The sequence below is a fragment of the Silurus aristotelis genome, assembly GCF_946808225.1.
Source record: "Silurus aristotelis genome assembly, chromosome: 3".
Taxonomy (NCBI): Eukaryota; Metazoa; Chordata; class Actinopteri; order Siluriformes; family Siluridae; genus Silurus; species Silurus aristotelis.
In genome coordinates, this window is record NC_139576.1 from 12208592 (window position 1) to 12228232 (window position 19641).

The 19641-nt window shown below is 37.8% G+C and overlaps 1 protein-coding gene across 1 annotated transcript; it reads left to right on the top strand.

Moving 5' to 3' along the window:
- The first annotated feature begins 6710 nt into the window (after window positions 1-6710).
- Window positions 6711-8723, top strand: LOC310723726 (G-protein coupled receptor 183). Its single transcript, XM_083537145.1, has 2 exons — window positions 6711-6948; window positions 7178-8723. The coding sequence occupies exon 2, from the start codon at window positions 7181-7183 to the stop codon at window positions 8192-8194; it is 1014 nt and encodes a 337-aa protein (XP_083393271.1). The 5' UTR covers window positions 6711-6948; window positions 7178-7180; the 3' UTR covers window positions 8195-8723.
- Window positions 8724-19641: the final 10918 nt, after the last annotated feature.

The following is a 19641-nucleotide window of genomic DNA, read 5'->3' on the forward strand; positions in this document are numbered from 1 at the left end:
TGTACATTTCTACAACATTAAAAAAGAGAACAAAACTGCACTTTATGTTGATATCAACCAAAGGTGTGTCTCCTGTTTAACTCTTTGTTATTTGCTAAATTCAACTGATTTAGATGTGTATCATTTTTAGTTTAATCTAGCTTTTCTCACTGTTATTTCTACTTCATTTGCAATTATATTGCAAGTCTTTTACAGTTAGTTATGCTAAGTCAATGTAATTTCCAATAAAAAAGAATCAATGAAACGCTTATTTACTAGTGACTGTAAATAATGAAAAGGATATCAAAATGCATTGAATAAAAGCATGCAGATTTATAATTCAAAGCCTATTGGATAAAAAACACAGTCATTACCAAGCCTGTGCCTATAGGTGATCTCAGCTAACCCTGAAAGAAAGCATTTTGTTTTTACTTTATTTTAATCTTATAATTTCTGTACTCTTTACACAAGTTATGGAGGGCTAGGTTGAAGATCTCTTAAGATACTCCAAGGACCAGTGTCCACCCCAAATTCCTCCTGGGTATGCTTCTGGAAAATGGCACGAGGGGTTTACTAAACATCATCACAGCTATGGCACCAATTATAGTTAATACACATCAAATAGCTTGAGCAGAGGCCTAGGAGCAGCCTGATCACTCCAATAATACCAACTGTCACTCTGTTAGCTGGTGAGCGGTGCTGCTCATATAATTAGTCCACGTTCCATAAAGGAAACAATATAAATGTGGCCAAAATGACATACAAAATATGGGCTGTGGCTCAGATGAAGTAAAAGCCAGTAAAAGCCAAGACAAATGGAATGTCTTCAGATACAAACCAGGAGACAGAGACAAGTGGCTTTGATTTACAACATTACATAAATATTGTGGGGTAGGCAGAAGAACTCAAAGCTGCAAATACAAAACTTTGGGATTATAGTCATTATTGTCCTTTTTTCATAAGTATGAATGTTGTATTAATGCATCATGTGAAAGATGCTTTCTTAGAACAAGAATTTACATGGACATGGATAACAATAATTAAATTATTGAAATAATTGATTGCCATTAATTGAGAATATTTCTCTTTTCCATCCTCCCTTCCTCCCTCCCTCCCTCCCTCCCTCCCTCTCTTTCTTTCTTTCTTTCTTTCTTTCTTTCTTTCTTTCTTTCTTTCTTTCTTTCTTTCTTTCTTTCTTTCTTTCTTTCTTTCTTTCTTTCTTTCTTGCCTCAACATTACCACATATACACTGCGACTTTATGTTTACCATTTCTATAATTAAAATAATATCTTTAATAAAAAATAAAAAATAATTATAAATAGACATTAATGCACAATCCAAAGTCGGTAATATTAGTCAGGAAATCATATAAAAGTTTCTGCTAATTGTTTTTAAAAAGAGTCTTCTGGATGAAAACTATCATAAGCAATAATAATGTTTTTTTCCCTCCTTTTTCTTTGTTTGGCTTTTTATATAAATGCATTTACAGAATGATTTATGGAAATGTGACTTATTTTATTACTGTCAGTATAAATTCATCTTTTGATTCAATGGGAGCATGTGAATAGGTGTAAACGATGGTACCTGCCTTGTGACAATGACTGGTGCTATACATGTACAGTGCAGAAGTCATCAGCAGTTCAGGTGGTTTACCTCAAGTGTTTCACTCACAGATTAGCCACAAAGAGCACAAGAGGTGCTTTACTTGTACAACTTTAAAATCAGCTAACATTTCCTGTGACATGGGACATTTTGGGTGTAGTCATAGTACATTTTTTGTAATATTTTCCTATAATTCAATTTAATATTCAAAGTAATATTTTAACAAATGACGTCAGAAGGAAACATGTATGTATGTAAAATGCATTTGTCTTTTCTCCTCTCTCTCTTTCACTCTCACACACACACACACGCACTGCGAGGCAGACAATCAGGGCGCAGCTCGTCTGTGTGAAGCCAGCTGGCTGCGGGGTCCCCGCGAGCTGAGTACCTCTCCCCCACTGAGTGCAATTGAGAATCCAGACCTGGTTTAACTCTTCACACAGCCTACAGCCAGGCCTGGCACACACTGTCAATCTATAGCACTATACGCTATCAGCTACAATAAGGCCATGTCTATAGACTTACACACACACACACACACACACACACACACTCATAAACAAACACTTACCAACACATACAGAGCCATTGAAAATCTCAGACACTTCCTTAGCCATATCCATTCATGTACAGAAAACACACAATCAAATAACCAGTCTTATTCTTTGTGCCGTCCACACACCTATTCCCGCATTCACCCACTCAGGACACCCTGCTCCTGAAAAGCACTGCAGGTTCCACTGTCTGTTTGGGTGCAGTAATTAAACAGTGCTAAATCTGACAAGCAGAGAAATGCGCACAGGGTGTGTTCACGCAAGTCAAACTGACTGAAATGGTTAAAGAAGGCTGTCCAGAGAGCAATGTGTAATTGGTGATGATGGGAACGGACACAAGCCACATGAGGCCAACGACAAAGAACTGCCATCGCCACCAACAAAGAGCCAGCAGGAGGCCTGGCCATATGTGCCGGGGCAGGGCAGCTTCAAAGGCAACCCGAGTCTCACTACTCTCCATTTCACACCCTGAGAGCCATACCAAAAATAATATTTCACAGTATCATTACCATTCATCCACAATGTTTATCCAGAAAAGGGTCCATGGTGCTGGGAAGTGAGAGATATACAGCAGAGCTTGTATTGAACTGGATGTTAGGAAAAGGTGAAGCTATGCCAATAATGCAGGTGACACAGGTGTGTGTGTGTGTGTGTGTGTGTGTGTGTGTGTGTGTGTGTGTGTGTGTGTGTGTGAGAAAATACTGCGTGGTCTTCTCAAAGTTTCTCAACTTGTTCCCCCCAGAAATTCGGTTAGGTTTATTATTTTAGCATGGTAGTGGGAATCCCTGCAGGATATTGTCAAGATTTTGTTTACATTTCATCAAGTGCAGTGTTCAGTTCCCCCTAGTGGTCATTTATAAAATATATCTGTATCTGTCATACATAATAACTATATATATAACAACTCTCTCTCTCTCTCTCTCTCTCTCTCTCTCTCTCTCTCTCTCTCTCTCTCTATATATATATATATATATATATATATATATATATATATATATATATATATATATATATATATATATATATATATATACACACATCTAATTTTACACATTGGATATTTTACATGGTGTAAATCATCTACTTACATCTGTAAATTATAATAATGGCATTAAAATATAAAGAGGCACGAGTGAAATAATAGCTATGAAAAAAAAAAGAAAATACTGACTTGTCAGAGTGTACAATATATATACATATTATAAGAAGATGGCATAATCCAAAGAGATTCCATCAAATGCAACAATCATCTCACAACTTAAAATCATACAATCTATATTTATCATGATTAACTACATTAGTGTGTGAATGTATTTTTCACTGTTGTGTGAAAATGGAAACTCAGTAGTGGAAATATAGTATATGCCCACATAATCTGATTGTGAAGATAGGATGAATTTACGTAAGCAGTTGTAGCTTGAAAACATCTCTATAGTATTCAGATACCCACCCCCACCCCCACGACATCTAATTCTCAGAAAAAAACAAGCAAGAAGAAATTTGCAGAATACACTGTGCGTTTTTCATGCGTTGATCCCAGTCAGTTGTCTCACATCAGGTACTCAGGTGAAAGTCTAAAACCAGCACAAGAACCCACAAAAGGCTGTGGACAAGAATGATGGCAGAGTGTTTCTATTTATGACTAAATGCCAGACTTGAGCAAATTGCACATTACAATAGCACATAGGAAAAAGAATTTCCACAGGAGTCTTGAACTAGAGTACACTGTCATAGCTGGACATTAACCCTGTACCCTGTGACTACCCTGTGACTCCCTAAAATGTATCTATAATTTGTTATAATCAAATCAGAATTCTGTATTTTTTAAGCCTAATCTTATTGTAAACCTTTTGAACTTTCTTGATTTTGGATCTGTATATCAGATATCCAAATGCAGCACACACGCATATTCAATGCAAGCTATTTTTAATATGATTTACAAATGTTTTGTTTTATGGTACTCTGGCTTCACTGTCTTATGTATAATTCCCCCCAAATCAGTTTCACTCTGACCTCCCTCCCCTCAAGAATGAAAATAAAAAGGTCAGATCTCTAAGAAGTGACTTTCATGCATGTCCCATGCTGGGTCGTCACTTTCAATATCCAAAAACCTTTTCTGTCACAGAGCCATCAACACCGCATAGACACACTCAGGCATGGCAAGATATACCAGTGACTATTCACTGAGGCACCCTATAATTCCCCCTCGTTTTCACAGAAGGCATGATAAGAGGGTAAGCGATGCAAATCACAGGGACAGAACTATACCACACTGTGTTATACTGATAATAAAATCCGGTATGCAGTCTGTGGGCTTTGTTCCCCCTCTCTTTTGTTTCTTGTTTAGCCTAATATTTCAATCCTAGACATACAATGAATGTAGTAATGAGTTATTTACTGTAAATGCCCAAAGCTTGAGTGTGTCGACTAAACTTTTCAAGGCTCGCTAAGAAAACTATTTTCTTTACTGTGCATGCAAAACATCAGTGTCATTTCTTTTTTTTTTTCAGTGTTCTTGGACAGATCTTTAACTCTGTGCAGTGAATTAATGGAGCATAAAATCTGCAGGGTGTTAACTTGCAGGTGATGCCATCTACACATGGCCTGCGTGGTGTGACCTAAGTACGCCGTGTCATAACTGCATGTGACTTGCGCCAATTAGTGACCTTTTGCTGGTCTCTAAAGCCATCCACTTCAATTACAACAAAACCAGGATAAAAGAAAGCTATGCGGTAGATCAACACTGGACTGAACAGTACCTGTATTGACTGTAAACTGCAGGCACATGGCCCTGGTATGGTCCATGCCAGATTTATCTGCTGTGAAAAAAGGGCCTAGTTTAGAATGGCATAAAATGAAGCTTTTAACACCAAATCAATGGTCAAAAATAGACAAAGACAAGAATTAGACAAATACATAAATGACCTTATTATGAGGTAGCTGTAAATGCTTGTGAGTCAATGGTGTTCCATTCAAAGGCTTCAATCAGTTGATCCAGTAGTAAAACCTGCATTGACACGCATTAAATTTAGCATTAAATATTTAACATTTTCATTTCATTAAAAAAAATTATGATTTTACCTTACTGAAGACAATATCAAGAATTTATATAGTTTTTTTTAATTATATAAAGAATTTCCAAGTTTATGTTTTCTTCCCAGTTAAGTAAAATCAAACAAGCAAATGGTGGCACATGAAGTACACAGTAAGGAATTTCTTTTGTGTTGCTCTTGCTAATTTGCTGACTAAAGATTTGGTAATAAAATCATTACAAGCTTGATATTGTGCATTTCTGGGCTTGGATAATCATTTTATTTTAGGAGTGTGTAGAATTTATTATCTACAATTTAGCCACAACGTTGAAGATTTATTTACCTCCTGCTCGGTATTCTAAAGTTAAATTTTTGTAATGCATTGATGCACAGATCTATAATGCGATGTAACATAATATGGATATTGAACCAACATTGTGTTGTGTAACAATTGTATAAGACATGCTTTTGCTCTTAGCTGGTTGCTCATAAATCAAAATGTTCCTGCAAACTGCAGCAAATATCAGTTCATGAATTCTTCTTGATAATATAGTTTTTCCTCTTTACCTGCTGTGATTTGTCGACAGTATGAGTATAGAATCAGTGCTCTTTTTGTAGTTACCAAATGAATACGCACACAGTACCAGGCCATACAGTATATAACATTAATACAATGCATTGCACATAATTGTATTTCAGTTGCATTTTACAGACAAAAACTTGTGTCTTAGTAATGTGTTGATTCAATACTACCCAATAGAGGGTTTACCATTCTTCTTCTTGGTGTTTTAATGCTGGTGATGGACAGCACCGTCTAACACATCAAATTGAATCAAAATCTCCCGTAGGTGTTCAATTGTGTATGAGATCTGACATGAACGGTGGCCGTTCCAGCAAAACCCAGCCTGACTCTGACTTTTTTCCTTTTTATTCGTCACCTGTCTGTATTTAAATGTCAATGACAGTTGTGTAATAATTGTAATGCTTTTAAGTTCTTTGGTTAACAGTAATCTGATCTTGCTTATTTTCTCTGAGTAGAATCAAGAGGCGGTGATGACACAACACTACCAAAACCACAGGTGCTATAGGAACATCAGCTACGCTGTTGAAATCTGTGTGGGATCATCATACAAAAATGTATTTAGTAGCTCATTAGATTAGAGTATATTCATGCTTCTAATGTAAAATAAAAAAAAATAAATAAATAAAAAAACAATACTTAATTTCAGTGTATATCTGCACAGTGTTTGCACATTATATTGATCTTCCTCATGTTTTGCTGTGGGGTTATTGTGCAAGCATATTTTTACCTCAACATCCTCTGTCTAAATAGGTCACTTTGCATTGGCAGGTGTTTGTGGTTTTTACATGAAAAAAATATAACATGATATTTTTCTAACATTAAGGAGATGATTAGACTTTTAAAAAAATGGAAGCATGCTAATATAGGGTTAATTATCAATCCATTACTGAGAGACAACACTGCGCAGCATCATATTTAACTTCTAAAGAAGACATAAGGCTGCTGACATTTACACTGGGTTTGTCCCTGTGACCACATTTATAAGAAAATGATTGAAGTTATAAACTGAATTTGAGCATAATTTTGAGAGACATTTTGAGCAACAGAACTCAGAGCTGCTGTCACTAACTCCTCAATGAGCAAAGTAGGTGGGTGCTTCTTAAGTTCAACAAATCCTTGGCAGCACAGCTCCCACTCATTTTGCAGCCCACAAGCTCAGAGTGAAACATCTGCCATCACAAGTCTCCTGAATTAATTGTAAGTATTTATTATTTTTCCAATGAATGATCTTATTTGGCGTAGATATTGTCAATGTTAAATGTTAAAGTTCATCATCTTGTTTTCATTTCAAACTGTGGAATTTAGCATTAGGCCATATTTCTAATAAAAATTGTGAAAACTCATTATTTGTGCACAAATTCAATGCAATACAATTTCTGAAGCAAATTCTTCCATGAATATCTTTGTTTTTTTTCTTCCTTCAAAGAAAATGGCCACTCAATCTCCATCAAATGAAAGTATTTCCAACCAATCCTGCAATGTATTTACCAACAAGGAATCAGCGCAAATTCTATTCCCTGTCTTCTACATTACTGTGCTTGTTGTCAGTGTCTCGGGCAACAGCCTGGTCCTGTATATCACCAGCCAGAAAAAGAAAAAATGTAACTCCACCACACTTTACCTGATCAACCTTGCAATCTCTGATACCCTCTTCACTCTTGCTCTTCCCGGTAGAATCACTTACTACATTCGTGGGTTTGACTGGCCCTTTGGAGATCTTTTTTGCAGGCTTACTGCTGTTATCTTCTATTCAAACACCTACACAGGCATCGCTTTTATGACCTGCATCAGTGCTGACCGCTACCTAGCCATGGTGCATCCACACAGGTGTCCTAAGCTGAGGAGTCTGAAGGTGGTACGAAGAATCTGCATTCTAGTCTGGGCAATCGTTTTCCTGGAAACATCTCCCATGCTCTTTAGAAGCATGATGAAGGAGTGGGAAGGTCAGAAAACATGCATGGAGTTCTCCAACTTAGACGAATCTGCAAAAACCCCATATGTGCTTTTGCTTGCCTGTGTTATTGGGTTCTGTGTGCCCCTGGGACTTATCCTCGGCTGCTACAGCCAGATCAATTTCAAGCTTTCCAAGATGGCCAAGGAGAACCCTATGACTGGCAAGTCAGGGAAAAGCAGCAGAGCCAAGAACATAATACTGCTGATTTTGCTGAGCTTCATGCTGTGCTTCTGCCCATACCACATCAATATCATGCAGTTTATGGTGCGCAGACTTCTCCATAAACCCTCTTGCGAGGAAAAGAAGGCTTTCAAGATGTCTCTTCAAATCACAGTGTCCATGATGAACCTCAACTGCTGCCTGGATCCAGTCATCTATTTTTTTGCAATTAAGACCTACAAGCAGAGAGTAATGAGTCTTTTTAAGGGTTATATGCCTGCTTCACTGTCCTCAAAGAGCATGCCTGATAACAGCACCAGCAACACTTGAGAATCGTCCTATTTGAGTAAAGCAATTCTCATGTTAAAATGTCAAAAGTATTATTTGATAAAGAATTTATGTTTAAGTGTTGGCCCCCCTCTTTATTTTCTAAAGAATTGGCACATTAGCACCCTGCTGTCAACAGTTGCTATCTGCCAAATGATGAAGCAGATTCATTGAAATATAATTTCGCTGTCTTTAATTCTGTTCTTATGTAAAGCTTTAATTTACTGTTTTTGTCTTAATAATTTCATGACAGTTTTACACAGTATTAAAATTGTATTCATTTGTAGACTCAAATGCACACTTATTATCTTTATAGCAAACTGCGACTTTGTTCTGTGATTTCTTTTCTGGAAACTATTGTTTGGAGAAGTATAGCAGAAACCATGACTAAGCAACTGCGAATCGATCACAGTTGGCTTGTGAAGTATTAAATGCATTAGTATTTAGGAGACTATTTATAGTCATTCAGTTTTCAATGTAACTTTTATTGAAAAAATGCTGCAAGAATATTAAATGTAAAAATACAAAAAAAGCTTACTGATTACTGAGTACTGCTACCCTCAGCTATATGTCCTATATGCCTACCATCAAAGGTGACAGTATGAATTTAAACCCTATTCAAATAAAAGTAGACATACTTTATTGAATGTCAAAATGTCGCTATTGAAAGCAAGTATTAGAAATAAAAAAGTAATTGATAAATGTGTGAAGTTAAGTAGGTTCTAGTTGACGATGACTGACACGATTCTTGATATAATTGTCTACACTGATGAACTTATTTAAATGCTTTTAATTGAGTTTAATAGAAAATTCAAATAAAATGTGATTTCCTATTCGATTTATGTACAGCATACTGCCATTGGTGAGAAAAGAAGAGCTATTTAAAGATTGTAATGAATGCTTTGAAAATTGTATTTGTACGTTTTTTTATTGTGAAAGTGTACCAAATATTCAGTCTATATTTAGTAAAATAAAAGTATAAAGTATAAAGTGAAGCATGGTGCAGAAGCACAACTCCTCAAATATTTTCCATCCTTGCCTACTAGCAGAAATTAATCTTCCCTGAGAGCAGCTGAATTTACTCTCTTCTGTCACCCAATAAAGGAACAACAATCAAAAAGATTTTCATTTCTTTAGTTTTTCTTATAAATTATACATTTGACATTTTACTACTATAAGAAGAATGAACATTTCCTGACATTTCAGCAAAAGTACATCAAAAAGCAAACTCTACTTGTACTACAAGCTATGGAGAAATAAAACCCTCTTCAAAGATTTTAAAAAAAAAAAGGTCAGCATTCCTATAGACAATAGATCAGCAAATACTGAACCGTAAATAGTGAATAGTGTAATCGGTTTTAAATATCTCATGCACCTACGCATTAGTTTCTATATTTGTTTTCTTTATTTTCTGATTGTTATACACCTTTTCAACAATGCTTGCAAATTTCAAAACGCTTGTACATTCTGATAGTCTGATATGACAGTATTAATAAAGGAACAACATTTAATTAAAACAGTGTATGTTTTTAATTGAATAAAAAAGTAATCAATGAAACCTCTATCTTGTTTGTTGTTTGAGCAAACATTTGATTAAGCATTCTGAAAAGGAGAGTTTCATTATGTTATTTAATAGATCATTTCTATACTCAGCTTGGCGGTTTTTTAAGCAACAAAATGGAAAAAAGGTCACATTTCACAGATTAGTTCTGTGGACAGTCTCATTTATTATATACCAAAATACTGTATATTATAGTGTATTATGGAGATGGCTGAACTGAGCCCAAAGTTGGCCAGTTGAGATCTTTGATCACCATGCCATAAAGGACCATGTCTCTCATTAGAGGTCACTGAATAGTTACATTAGGATATTCTATTTTAGGATAGCATAACCATGGCAACTTAAATTTGAATATAATATTTGGTATAATTTAACATCTATTTTAGGCCCATGACCTTAATCAAGTTAGATTTTTATTTAGCCATTCATATGAAAAAGATGGGCACCACTGGAATATGTTATGCCTAGTAAAGCAAACTACATTTGCATGTCTATTAGAATCAGGGGAAAAGCCAATTTGAACCCTTACCGACAGACATTTCTGCTGTTGTGCATCATTCTGCTGTTTTGCAGAATGTGCTTGCTCTCTTTCTTTGTTTTGATTTGCACAACATGAGAGCGCAACGGTTAATATTACTAAGAAACTGACAAATCCTTCAAAGCACACGGTGAAGACTTCAAGGAGAGAAAGGAGCAGGCATATATGCGCCAGCTTGAAGAAAGGGGCATGTAGGTGTTAGAGATACATGCTGGAGCCGCTTTTTTCTTCCTGTCATATTTTTTTTAAAAACAGCTCAATGACAGGATAACCACAAAACACATGCTGCTCGGTATTTCATACATCCACAATGCTATATATAGGTGTGCAGTTCATGTAAAAGTATACCAAAACCTATAAAAAGGAGTGTGTGGTTAAGATATAGAGTTACTTGTTAGTTTCACAAAGGTGATATTACTCCAGATTACAGTCTAAAACTTTCCTAGCAAACTCCAATTAATATATATATATATATATATATATATATATATATATATATATATATATATATATATATATATAGACAAAATTTCATATATAGCCTCAAATATTATTCAAAGTATAAGCTTCCAAACATTAAATTGACCTGTAAAACCGATTACCAATAAATAATTATCCATCAATCCATTTTCTATCCCATTTATCCAACACATGGCAACAAGTGAGCATGAATCCCAGGCTTATTCCAAGAAACCCACAGCAAGGCACATCTGCATGCACACTCAAACACCCACTCACATACTATAGACAATTTGGACAAAAATCACCATGGGGGGGCATGACCACTGTAAATCACTAATAAAACTTTGGACATCTTAACAGTTTAACAATTTGTGGTTCACAACCTTCAGTGGTAATGTGGGTAACCTCACAGCCAAGTGGGAAAAGTGTGCACTGAAACAGAAAATACAACCCTGGCACTGTTATTTTTCAACGACAGCAAACAGACAGACAGACACACACACACACACACACACACACACACACACACACACACACACACACACACACACACACACACACACACACACACACACACACACACAGCAGTTTAGTTACTGCCATTATTTAATTGTTTACAATACTGTGACTGAACTAACAATCATAGTACTGCACTGTCAGAACCATTTTCGCCCTGACACTCAATTATCAGCTATGGACCTTGATGTGTTGACTTTAATGTCTTAATTTCAGGTTAAATGTTTCTGTGATTGGAGTATTAAAACCACCCACCCACCCCCTCCACGGGAACTCACCCGCCTGTTTTACATTACTCACTTCTAACATGCTTCAGATTCCCATTGCACTTTATCAATGCATTATCAGCACTGTGAATGTCTTGAATGTGTATTTGCACCTTGGGCTGTGGAGAAATGTTCTTTTATCCAACTATGTGCTGTACATTGTACGACTGAACTGACACTAAAGATCTTCCAATTGCCTAACAATGCAGGGAAAACAGATGATTAGAGTATATTGATGTATAAACATGACTAACTATTAATACGTTTTCATTACACAACAATAAATGCACCTTAATTTACAGATTATTGGGTAGTAATGTTTTTTACACAAACTTAAAATAAACCATAAATGCTCTTCACTCCATGATTGGCTTTCTGTCACTCTGTACTTGGATTTCCTTAGTGACTAAGATGGTATGTAGCTTGGATATATGACCTACGTCTCCAAAATTCACGCAATTTCAGACTCGACAACTCTGACACAGGACTGACTGTGAATTACTATTACATGATTGTCAAGCTGACTCACAGCAGGTCAGGAACATCATATTAGTGAATGTTCTGTTCTTCCCTGACACAATTTGAATCTTTTTTTAACAGAAAAAAAAAAATTTATAAGTACTGGTAGATAAAATTATAAATATAAACTCTTATATATACTTAAATGTCAGACACGCTGGAACACAATGAAAATTTATTTAAAGGTTATGTGTGACAATAGAGGTGCAAATGTAGTGTGGGGATCCACTAGCAGAAGTTTTTTTATGAAAAAAATAGTTCCTAATCCAAATATCTTTGAATCCGAAATATAGTCAGAAATCCTCTTCTTCTTCTTCTTCTTCTTCTTTCGGCTGCTCCCATTAGGGGTCGCCACAGCGGATCATCCGTCTCCATACCACCCTGTCCTCTACATCTGCCTCTTTCACACCAACTACCTGCATGTCTTCCCTCACCACATCCATGAACCTCCTCCTTGGCCTTCCTCTTTTCCTCCTACCTGGTGGCTCCATCTTCAGCATTTTTCTACCAATATAATTCATGTCCCTTCTCTGCACATGTCCAAACCATCTCAATCTCGCCTCCCTCACCTTGTCACCAAAACATCCTACATGTGCTGTCCCTCTAATAAACTCATTTCTAATCTTGTCCATCCTCGTCACTCCCAACGAAAACCTTAAAATTTTCAGCTCTGCTACCTCCAGCTCCACCTCCTGTCTTTTACTCAATGCCACTGTCTCTAATCCATACAACATCGCAGGTCTCACCACAGTCCTATAAACTTTCCCTTTCATTCTTGCAGATACCCTACTATCACAAATCACTCCTGTCACTCTTCTCCACCCACTCCACCCTGCCTGCACTCTTTTCTTTACTTCTCTAACACACTCTTCATTACTTTGCACTGTTGACCCCAGGTACCTGAACTCCTCCACCTTCTCCACCTCTTCTCCCTGCAACCGCATCACTCCACTGCCCTCCCTCTCATTCACACACATGTACTCTGTCTTACTCCTACTGACTTTCATTCCCCTTCTCTCAAGCGCATATCTCCACCTCTCCAGGCTCTTCTCAACCTGCTCTCTACTCTCACCACAAATCACAATATCATCTGCAAACATCATAGTCCAGGGAGACTCCTGTCTGACCTCGTCCGTCAACCTGTCCATCACCACTGCAAACAGGAAAGGGCTCAGGGCCGATCCTTGATGCAGTCCAACCTTCACCCTGAACCAGTCTGTCGTACCTACTGCACACTTCACTGCCGTCACACTGTCCTCATACATGTCCTGCACCACCCTCACATACTTCTCTGACACACCTGACTTCCTCATACAATACCACAACTCCTCTCTCGGTACCCTGTCGTACGCTTTCTCTAAATCCACAAATACACAATGCAGCTCCTTCTGTCCTTCTCTATACTTCTCCATCAACATCCTCAAAGCAAATAAGGCATCTGTGGTGCTCTTCCTCGGCATGAAACCATACTGTTGCTCACAGATGGTCACCTCTTCTCTCAGCCTGGCTTCCACTACTCTTTCCCATAACTTCATGGTGTGACTGATCAACTTAATTCCCCTGTAGTTACTGCAGGTCTGCACATCTCCCTTATGCTTAAAGATCGGTACCAGCACACTCCTTCTCCATTCCTCAGGCATCCTCTCCCCTTCCAGAATTCTGTTAAACAATCTGGTTAAAAACTCCACTGCCATCTCTCCTAAACATCTCCACGCTTCTACCGGTATGTCATCTGGTCCAACCGACTTTCCATTCTTCATCCTCTTAATCGCTGCTCTCACTTCCTCCTTACTAATCCTATCTACATCCTGCTTCACCAACTCCACATCCTCCAATCTTCTCTCTCTCTGATTTTCCTCATTCATCAGCTGCTCAAAATACTCCCTCCATCTTCTCAACACACTCTCCTCACTAGTCAACACATTTCCCTCTCCATCCTTTATTGCTCTAACTTGCAGTACATCCTTCCCAGCTCGGTCCCTCTGCCTGGCCAATCGGTATAAATCCTTTTCTCCTTCCTTAGTGTCCAACCTCTTATACAGCTCCTCATATGCCTTTTCCTTGGCTTTCGCCACATCCCTTTTTACCTGCTGCCGCATCTCCTTGTACTCCTGCCTACTTTTCTCATCACTCTGTCGATCCCACTTCTGTTTTGCCAACCTCTTTCCCTTAATGCTCTCCTGCACTTCCTCATTCCACCACCACGTCTCCTTGTCTTGCTTTCTATTTCCAGATGTCACACCAAGTACTTTTCTAGCTGCCTTCCTCATCACTCCTGCAGTAGTTGCCCAATCATCCGGCACCTCTTCACCACCACCAAGCCCCTGTCTGACCTCTTCCCTGAACCTCACACCACACTCTTCATCCTTCAGTTTCCACCATCTTATTCTTCTTTCAATCCTTACTTTCCTCCTCTTCTTCTTCGCCTCCAAAACCATCCTACAGACCACCATCCGATGCTGTCTAGCTACACTGTCCCCCGCCAACACCTTACAGTCTACAATCTCCTTCAGGTTGCATCTCCTACACAGAACATAATCCACCTGTGTGCACCTTCCTCCACTCTTATACGTCACCCTATGATCCTCCTTCTTCTTAAAATACGTGTTCACCACTGCCATTTCCATCCTTTTTGCAAAATCTACCACCATCTGCCCTTCCACATTCCTCTCCTTAAAACCATACCTACCCATCACCTCCTCATCACCTCTGTTCCCTTCACCTACATGCCCATTAAAGTCTGCCCCAATCACCAATCGTTCTTTCCTAGGTACACCATCTACCACTTCATCTAATTCACTCCAGAATCTTTCCTTCTCCTCCATCTCACAGCCAACTTGTGGAGCATAGGCACTGATGACATTTATCATCATCCCTTCAACCTCCACCTTCACGATCATCACCCTATCAGAAACTCTCTTCACCTCCACTACACTCTTACTGTACTCTTCCTTCAGAATCACCCCTACACCATTTCTCTTTCCATCCACACCATGATAAAACAGTTTAAATCCACCTCCAATGTTCCTGGCCTTACTCCCTTTCCACTTGGTCTCCTGAACACACAGCATATCTACCTTTCTCCTCTCCATCATATCAGCTATCTCTCTCCCTTTACCCGTCATAGTACCAACATTTAAAGTACCAACCCGAACCTCTACTCTCCTACACTGCTCCTTTTCCTGCCGTCTCTGTAGACGTCTTCCTCCTCTCCTTCTCCTCCTTCGGCCAACAGTAGCCCAATTTCCACCGGTACCCTGTCGGCTAACGATACCTGTGGCGGTCGTTGTTAACCCGGGCCTCGACCGATCCGGTATGAAATTCTCATTTGTGATCCGCATATTTGATTTGGCACATGTTTTACGCTGGATGCCCTTCCTAACGCAACCCTCCCCATTTACCCGGGCTTGGGACCGGCACTAAGAGTGCACTGGCTTGTGCCCCCCTAATGGCTGGGTTGAAATATAGTCAGAAATCCAAAAATCTAAAAAAAAAATATGTATTTATCAGAGGCTACACTTAAACTCCAGGAAGTAAGAAATCTGCTGGTATAGGGGAACAAAAAGTCCAGATATTCTGCCACATAATTGATAATTTTTCTGCTAAATTCTCCTGGTATCTGTACTTTACTTCACTGTTTATTTTTTGGACAACCTTTTACTTTCACTCATTACATTATTACACAAATATCTGTACTTTTTACTTCTTACATTTTCAAAACAGCTTTGTTTTCATTTATTTGGTGGCATGATCAATATTTTTTCTTCTCATTGCGCACAGTTTTCAGCCCATTAACCTATTTCTTGTTATTGCACAGCTTTTTCGATCTGCCACTGGTGTATTATTTCCTGGCTGTCACACACCGCAGATGTAGGCTTGTTTACGAAGCAAACAACAAGCAAGACAGAAGGCAACAAGAAGTATGGGGTTAACGTGATGAGACAGAGGGAGTCCGTGACGAAAACATGACTGGGAACAGAGACATTCCTGATCACCTGATCGTCATCATCTTTTCTCTGCTGGTGTTCTATATGGTTGTTGTTCAGCCTTTATGCATTCATTAGATAACAAAATTTGAAAATCGCTTTAATATATTAATATGATTTGAGATCCAGTTACCGGCATGACACTAAAACAGGTAGTAGTAATGGAAATTTTTTACCTAAATACATGTCAAAGCCAATACTTCTCCACTTTACGTTGAGTAAAAAAGTGTAGTCAGTACTTTAGAGTCTTTCAAAACATCTGTACTTCTACTTGAGTGAAGGATGTGTGTACATTTGCCATCTCTGCCTACAGCTAATATATCTGATAGTTTATCTTTTTTATTAATTTGCCTTGTCTCAAAATTCAAGAACATGAAGAGCATTGGGAATTATTATGCATTATTGTGCACTTCTTGTCAGAACCAGAGTGTTTCTCGTTCGTTATATAGCATGAAACTCTTGGCAGACTCTTCATACTTGCTCAGTGAAAGGCTGTTTGGCCTGGAATACGCCATCAGTAGAGTGTGAATGAACACCATAGTAAATGTTGATTGTTGTAGCCTATAGAAGATCATCGTTCTCTGACTCTTCTCCACCAGGGCTAAAATGTAATGAAAGAAAACATATGCTAAATTTATAGAACTGATTAAAATAGTCATACATTCAGTTATGTACGAATAAAAAACAACCAACTCACCAGAGATGCATCCTCATAATTTGCACCGCTCCTCAGAGGCTGTAAGCCAGTGGTACCGCTTTTATTCACTGATCTGGAAGTGGAGAACAAACCCTTTCCTGGGCTGAGACAAGCTAGCTAGCTTCGGGGTTGGCCGACCTCCTCACGATGTCTAGCTTTTCTTCAAATGTCTTTTTAAGTATGTCCGAGACCAAATCAATTTCTCTTCCTCCGTAGGCATAAAAAATGTCTAACTCTGATGTATGTGTGCAGAGCGCTACAGATGTGTTTTGCCAGTCGAACTTAGCTGTAAAAGTTTTGTTCTGACCAACCAATCAGAGGATGAAAAAATGCTGACACTATTCTGGACCAGCTAGCTGGCCCTGGGAGGGGAATATGAAATCTGATTGAAGAAACAGAGCTATTTTTTAAGGATACTATGGTAAAAACAAAAGGCCTACAGAAGAGGCTTTGCAGGCCCTGGGCAGATTAGATTGACATGGCAGCACATAGAGGCTGAAATCTGATTAGACAAAAAATCTAACATCCACATACACGTACTGGAAGCAGTGCAGCCAAGAGAAACACTACGAAATGAAGAGAATAAACTGTTGGTAATAAATTAATACAATTTCATGGAACAAATATTAGAATTTAGGTTGTAAATGTAGGTCAGTGGTTCTGATAGTGTTTAGGCCAGCAGAGGAGGCTTTGTTGGCCCTGACCGCCCACCACTGGGTAAATCTATAGATGGCCTTTGGTGTAGTTATTTATATTAAAACAGTCAATTTAATTCAAGTTCTATTAGCAAGTAATTGTGCTAAGCGTAAGTAGATACTATGTCAAGAAATATGTTTAATAATATTGTTTTTGGTTGAGATCATATAACAGGAAATATTTGATAAACTACTGTACATTTGAGGCATTTTCAGATGCTTAGATGACATGTTTTAGAGTGATAGTCCCATTTCAGTCAGGACAATGAGATCCTGGTTCTGAGAAGTGACTAAATCTTACATTATGTAAGGCCGACTTAACAGCAGTGACATGCAGTGAATCTTTCTAAGGTTTTTGTAATTACCACTCTGGCTAAAAAATGGTTTGGTAGGTAATGATGGCCAAAGCAGGTCTGGACACTTTTAGACACCATGGAGATTTTTAAAGATCAGGTTGAGGAATGAGAATCAGAACCGTAGCGTAGACTCTTCACCCACACTAGGGTGCCCCCTCATCTTTCAAGTAAAAATATGATTTTAGTCTGGCAGTGTCTTTATTTTTTGGCTCTCCATGCAGTGTTTGAATTACTGTCTGACTTTAAGGGTATCTGTATTCATTATTATTTTTCTTTTTGCTATATTACAACATCTAATTTGAACATATCATGACATTTTCTGCCTCCCTTGACGTAACTGATCACGAAAATAAAACTGAATTAAATGCTTTGATGTAAAGATAGAAATATGTGCAAAAAATAAAATAAAATTATGATTAATCATCTCAGAGAGGGGTATTCTTCTGCAGCAATTACATGTTGAGCTGTCTCAGATATGTGTCTATGAGCTTATTCTTTTTATAAATTTTGATTTTAAAATCAGTAGACTCACAACTGGACTCTTGGACTGCTCTGAGAATTGCCCTTCTTACCTACTTCCTGGAAGGGTTTGGGTTGTGCAATATAAATTCAGCTTATTTTTTATTAATGTAACAGTGTTCCTGAGAAAAGTTCAAACTTTTGATGATGGTTTACAAATCAGTTGAACAGATTTACAGGCAGTTCAGTACAGTTGAATCGATACCTTGTTTAACATGTTTAGTGTGAACTCTCTAAAAGTCCTAATATAACAGGAAAAGTAAGACAAGTGAACACTTACTGGTTACAATTAAGCAGTTTTTATACTTTTAATTCTGTACATCTAAACAGTTTTTTATTCTTTATGGTAAGGGTTTTTCCTTTTTCTTGTAAAGGGTAATTTAAATGTGATTTAATTTTTTCACTTTTTTTTTTAGTCAAATGTCTGATCATAATTTCTGACTGTTTCCCAAAATTCATCATTATGCGTTTCCTGGATCATTTAGCATTTACGGCAGGGTTGTCCAATCTTGCAGGTTTTTATTTTAACCAATCAAAAGCCAGGCCTGATATTCATTAAAAAATACAAATAATTAGATATAAACAGGCAGAATCTATTTATTTTTAAGCATGACATGCATGCTTGAATATCTGTACCCAAACTGGTTCTTTGTGGAAAAGATTGGACACCAATGATTTATATCATATCATTTATCACAGCGTTATCATGGCTACCCTGTTTTATGTCTATTGCAGGAATCAGAATCCACTGCCAATGAAGTGGATGAGCATTTCACTAATCCAAATCCAGCCCGGATATTACGTCAACCACACTCACCTGAATACTGGCACACCTGTTTCCTGTTTTTCCTCAATCACTCTGTTAGGTTAATGCAGCTCAGCTATGCATCTTCTTTATGAGGTTTTGCCATACTTCAAGTGTGCTGAGCTAAGTGCCATTTCCTCAATTGCTGCTCTAGTTTCGAACCTGTTTGATCCTCTTTTTCTCTGTTTACGTGATCGTTTGACCAATACCTGTTTTTGATGTCATGTATAACATTTGGCATACACCCTTATCTAGGGCAACTGACACCAGTGCTTTGAAGTTTCAATCAGTAAATATTTCTTGATACTGGTTTACTAGGTCACTGACTAAGAATACAACCACTCTAACTTTGTTGGGGGAGGCAATATAGTAGTTTAAATAGCTAATAGTTAAAACATAAAACAAAATTTCAGTACTTTTGGAAGTTGAGATCGTTAAACAATGTCTGAAGACTGCTAGTGAATCTGATGTATAGGGGAAGTTCAATCTCTCACTTAGGTGCCACCAAGGTCTACCTGTCTAATTTAGTA

What these genes read in the sequence shown, in the direction of transcription:
- LOC310723726 (XM_083537145.1), top strand. Translation starts at nt 7,181, where the DNA reads ATGGCCACTCAATCTCCATCAAATGAAAGTATTTCCAACCAATCCTGC.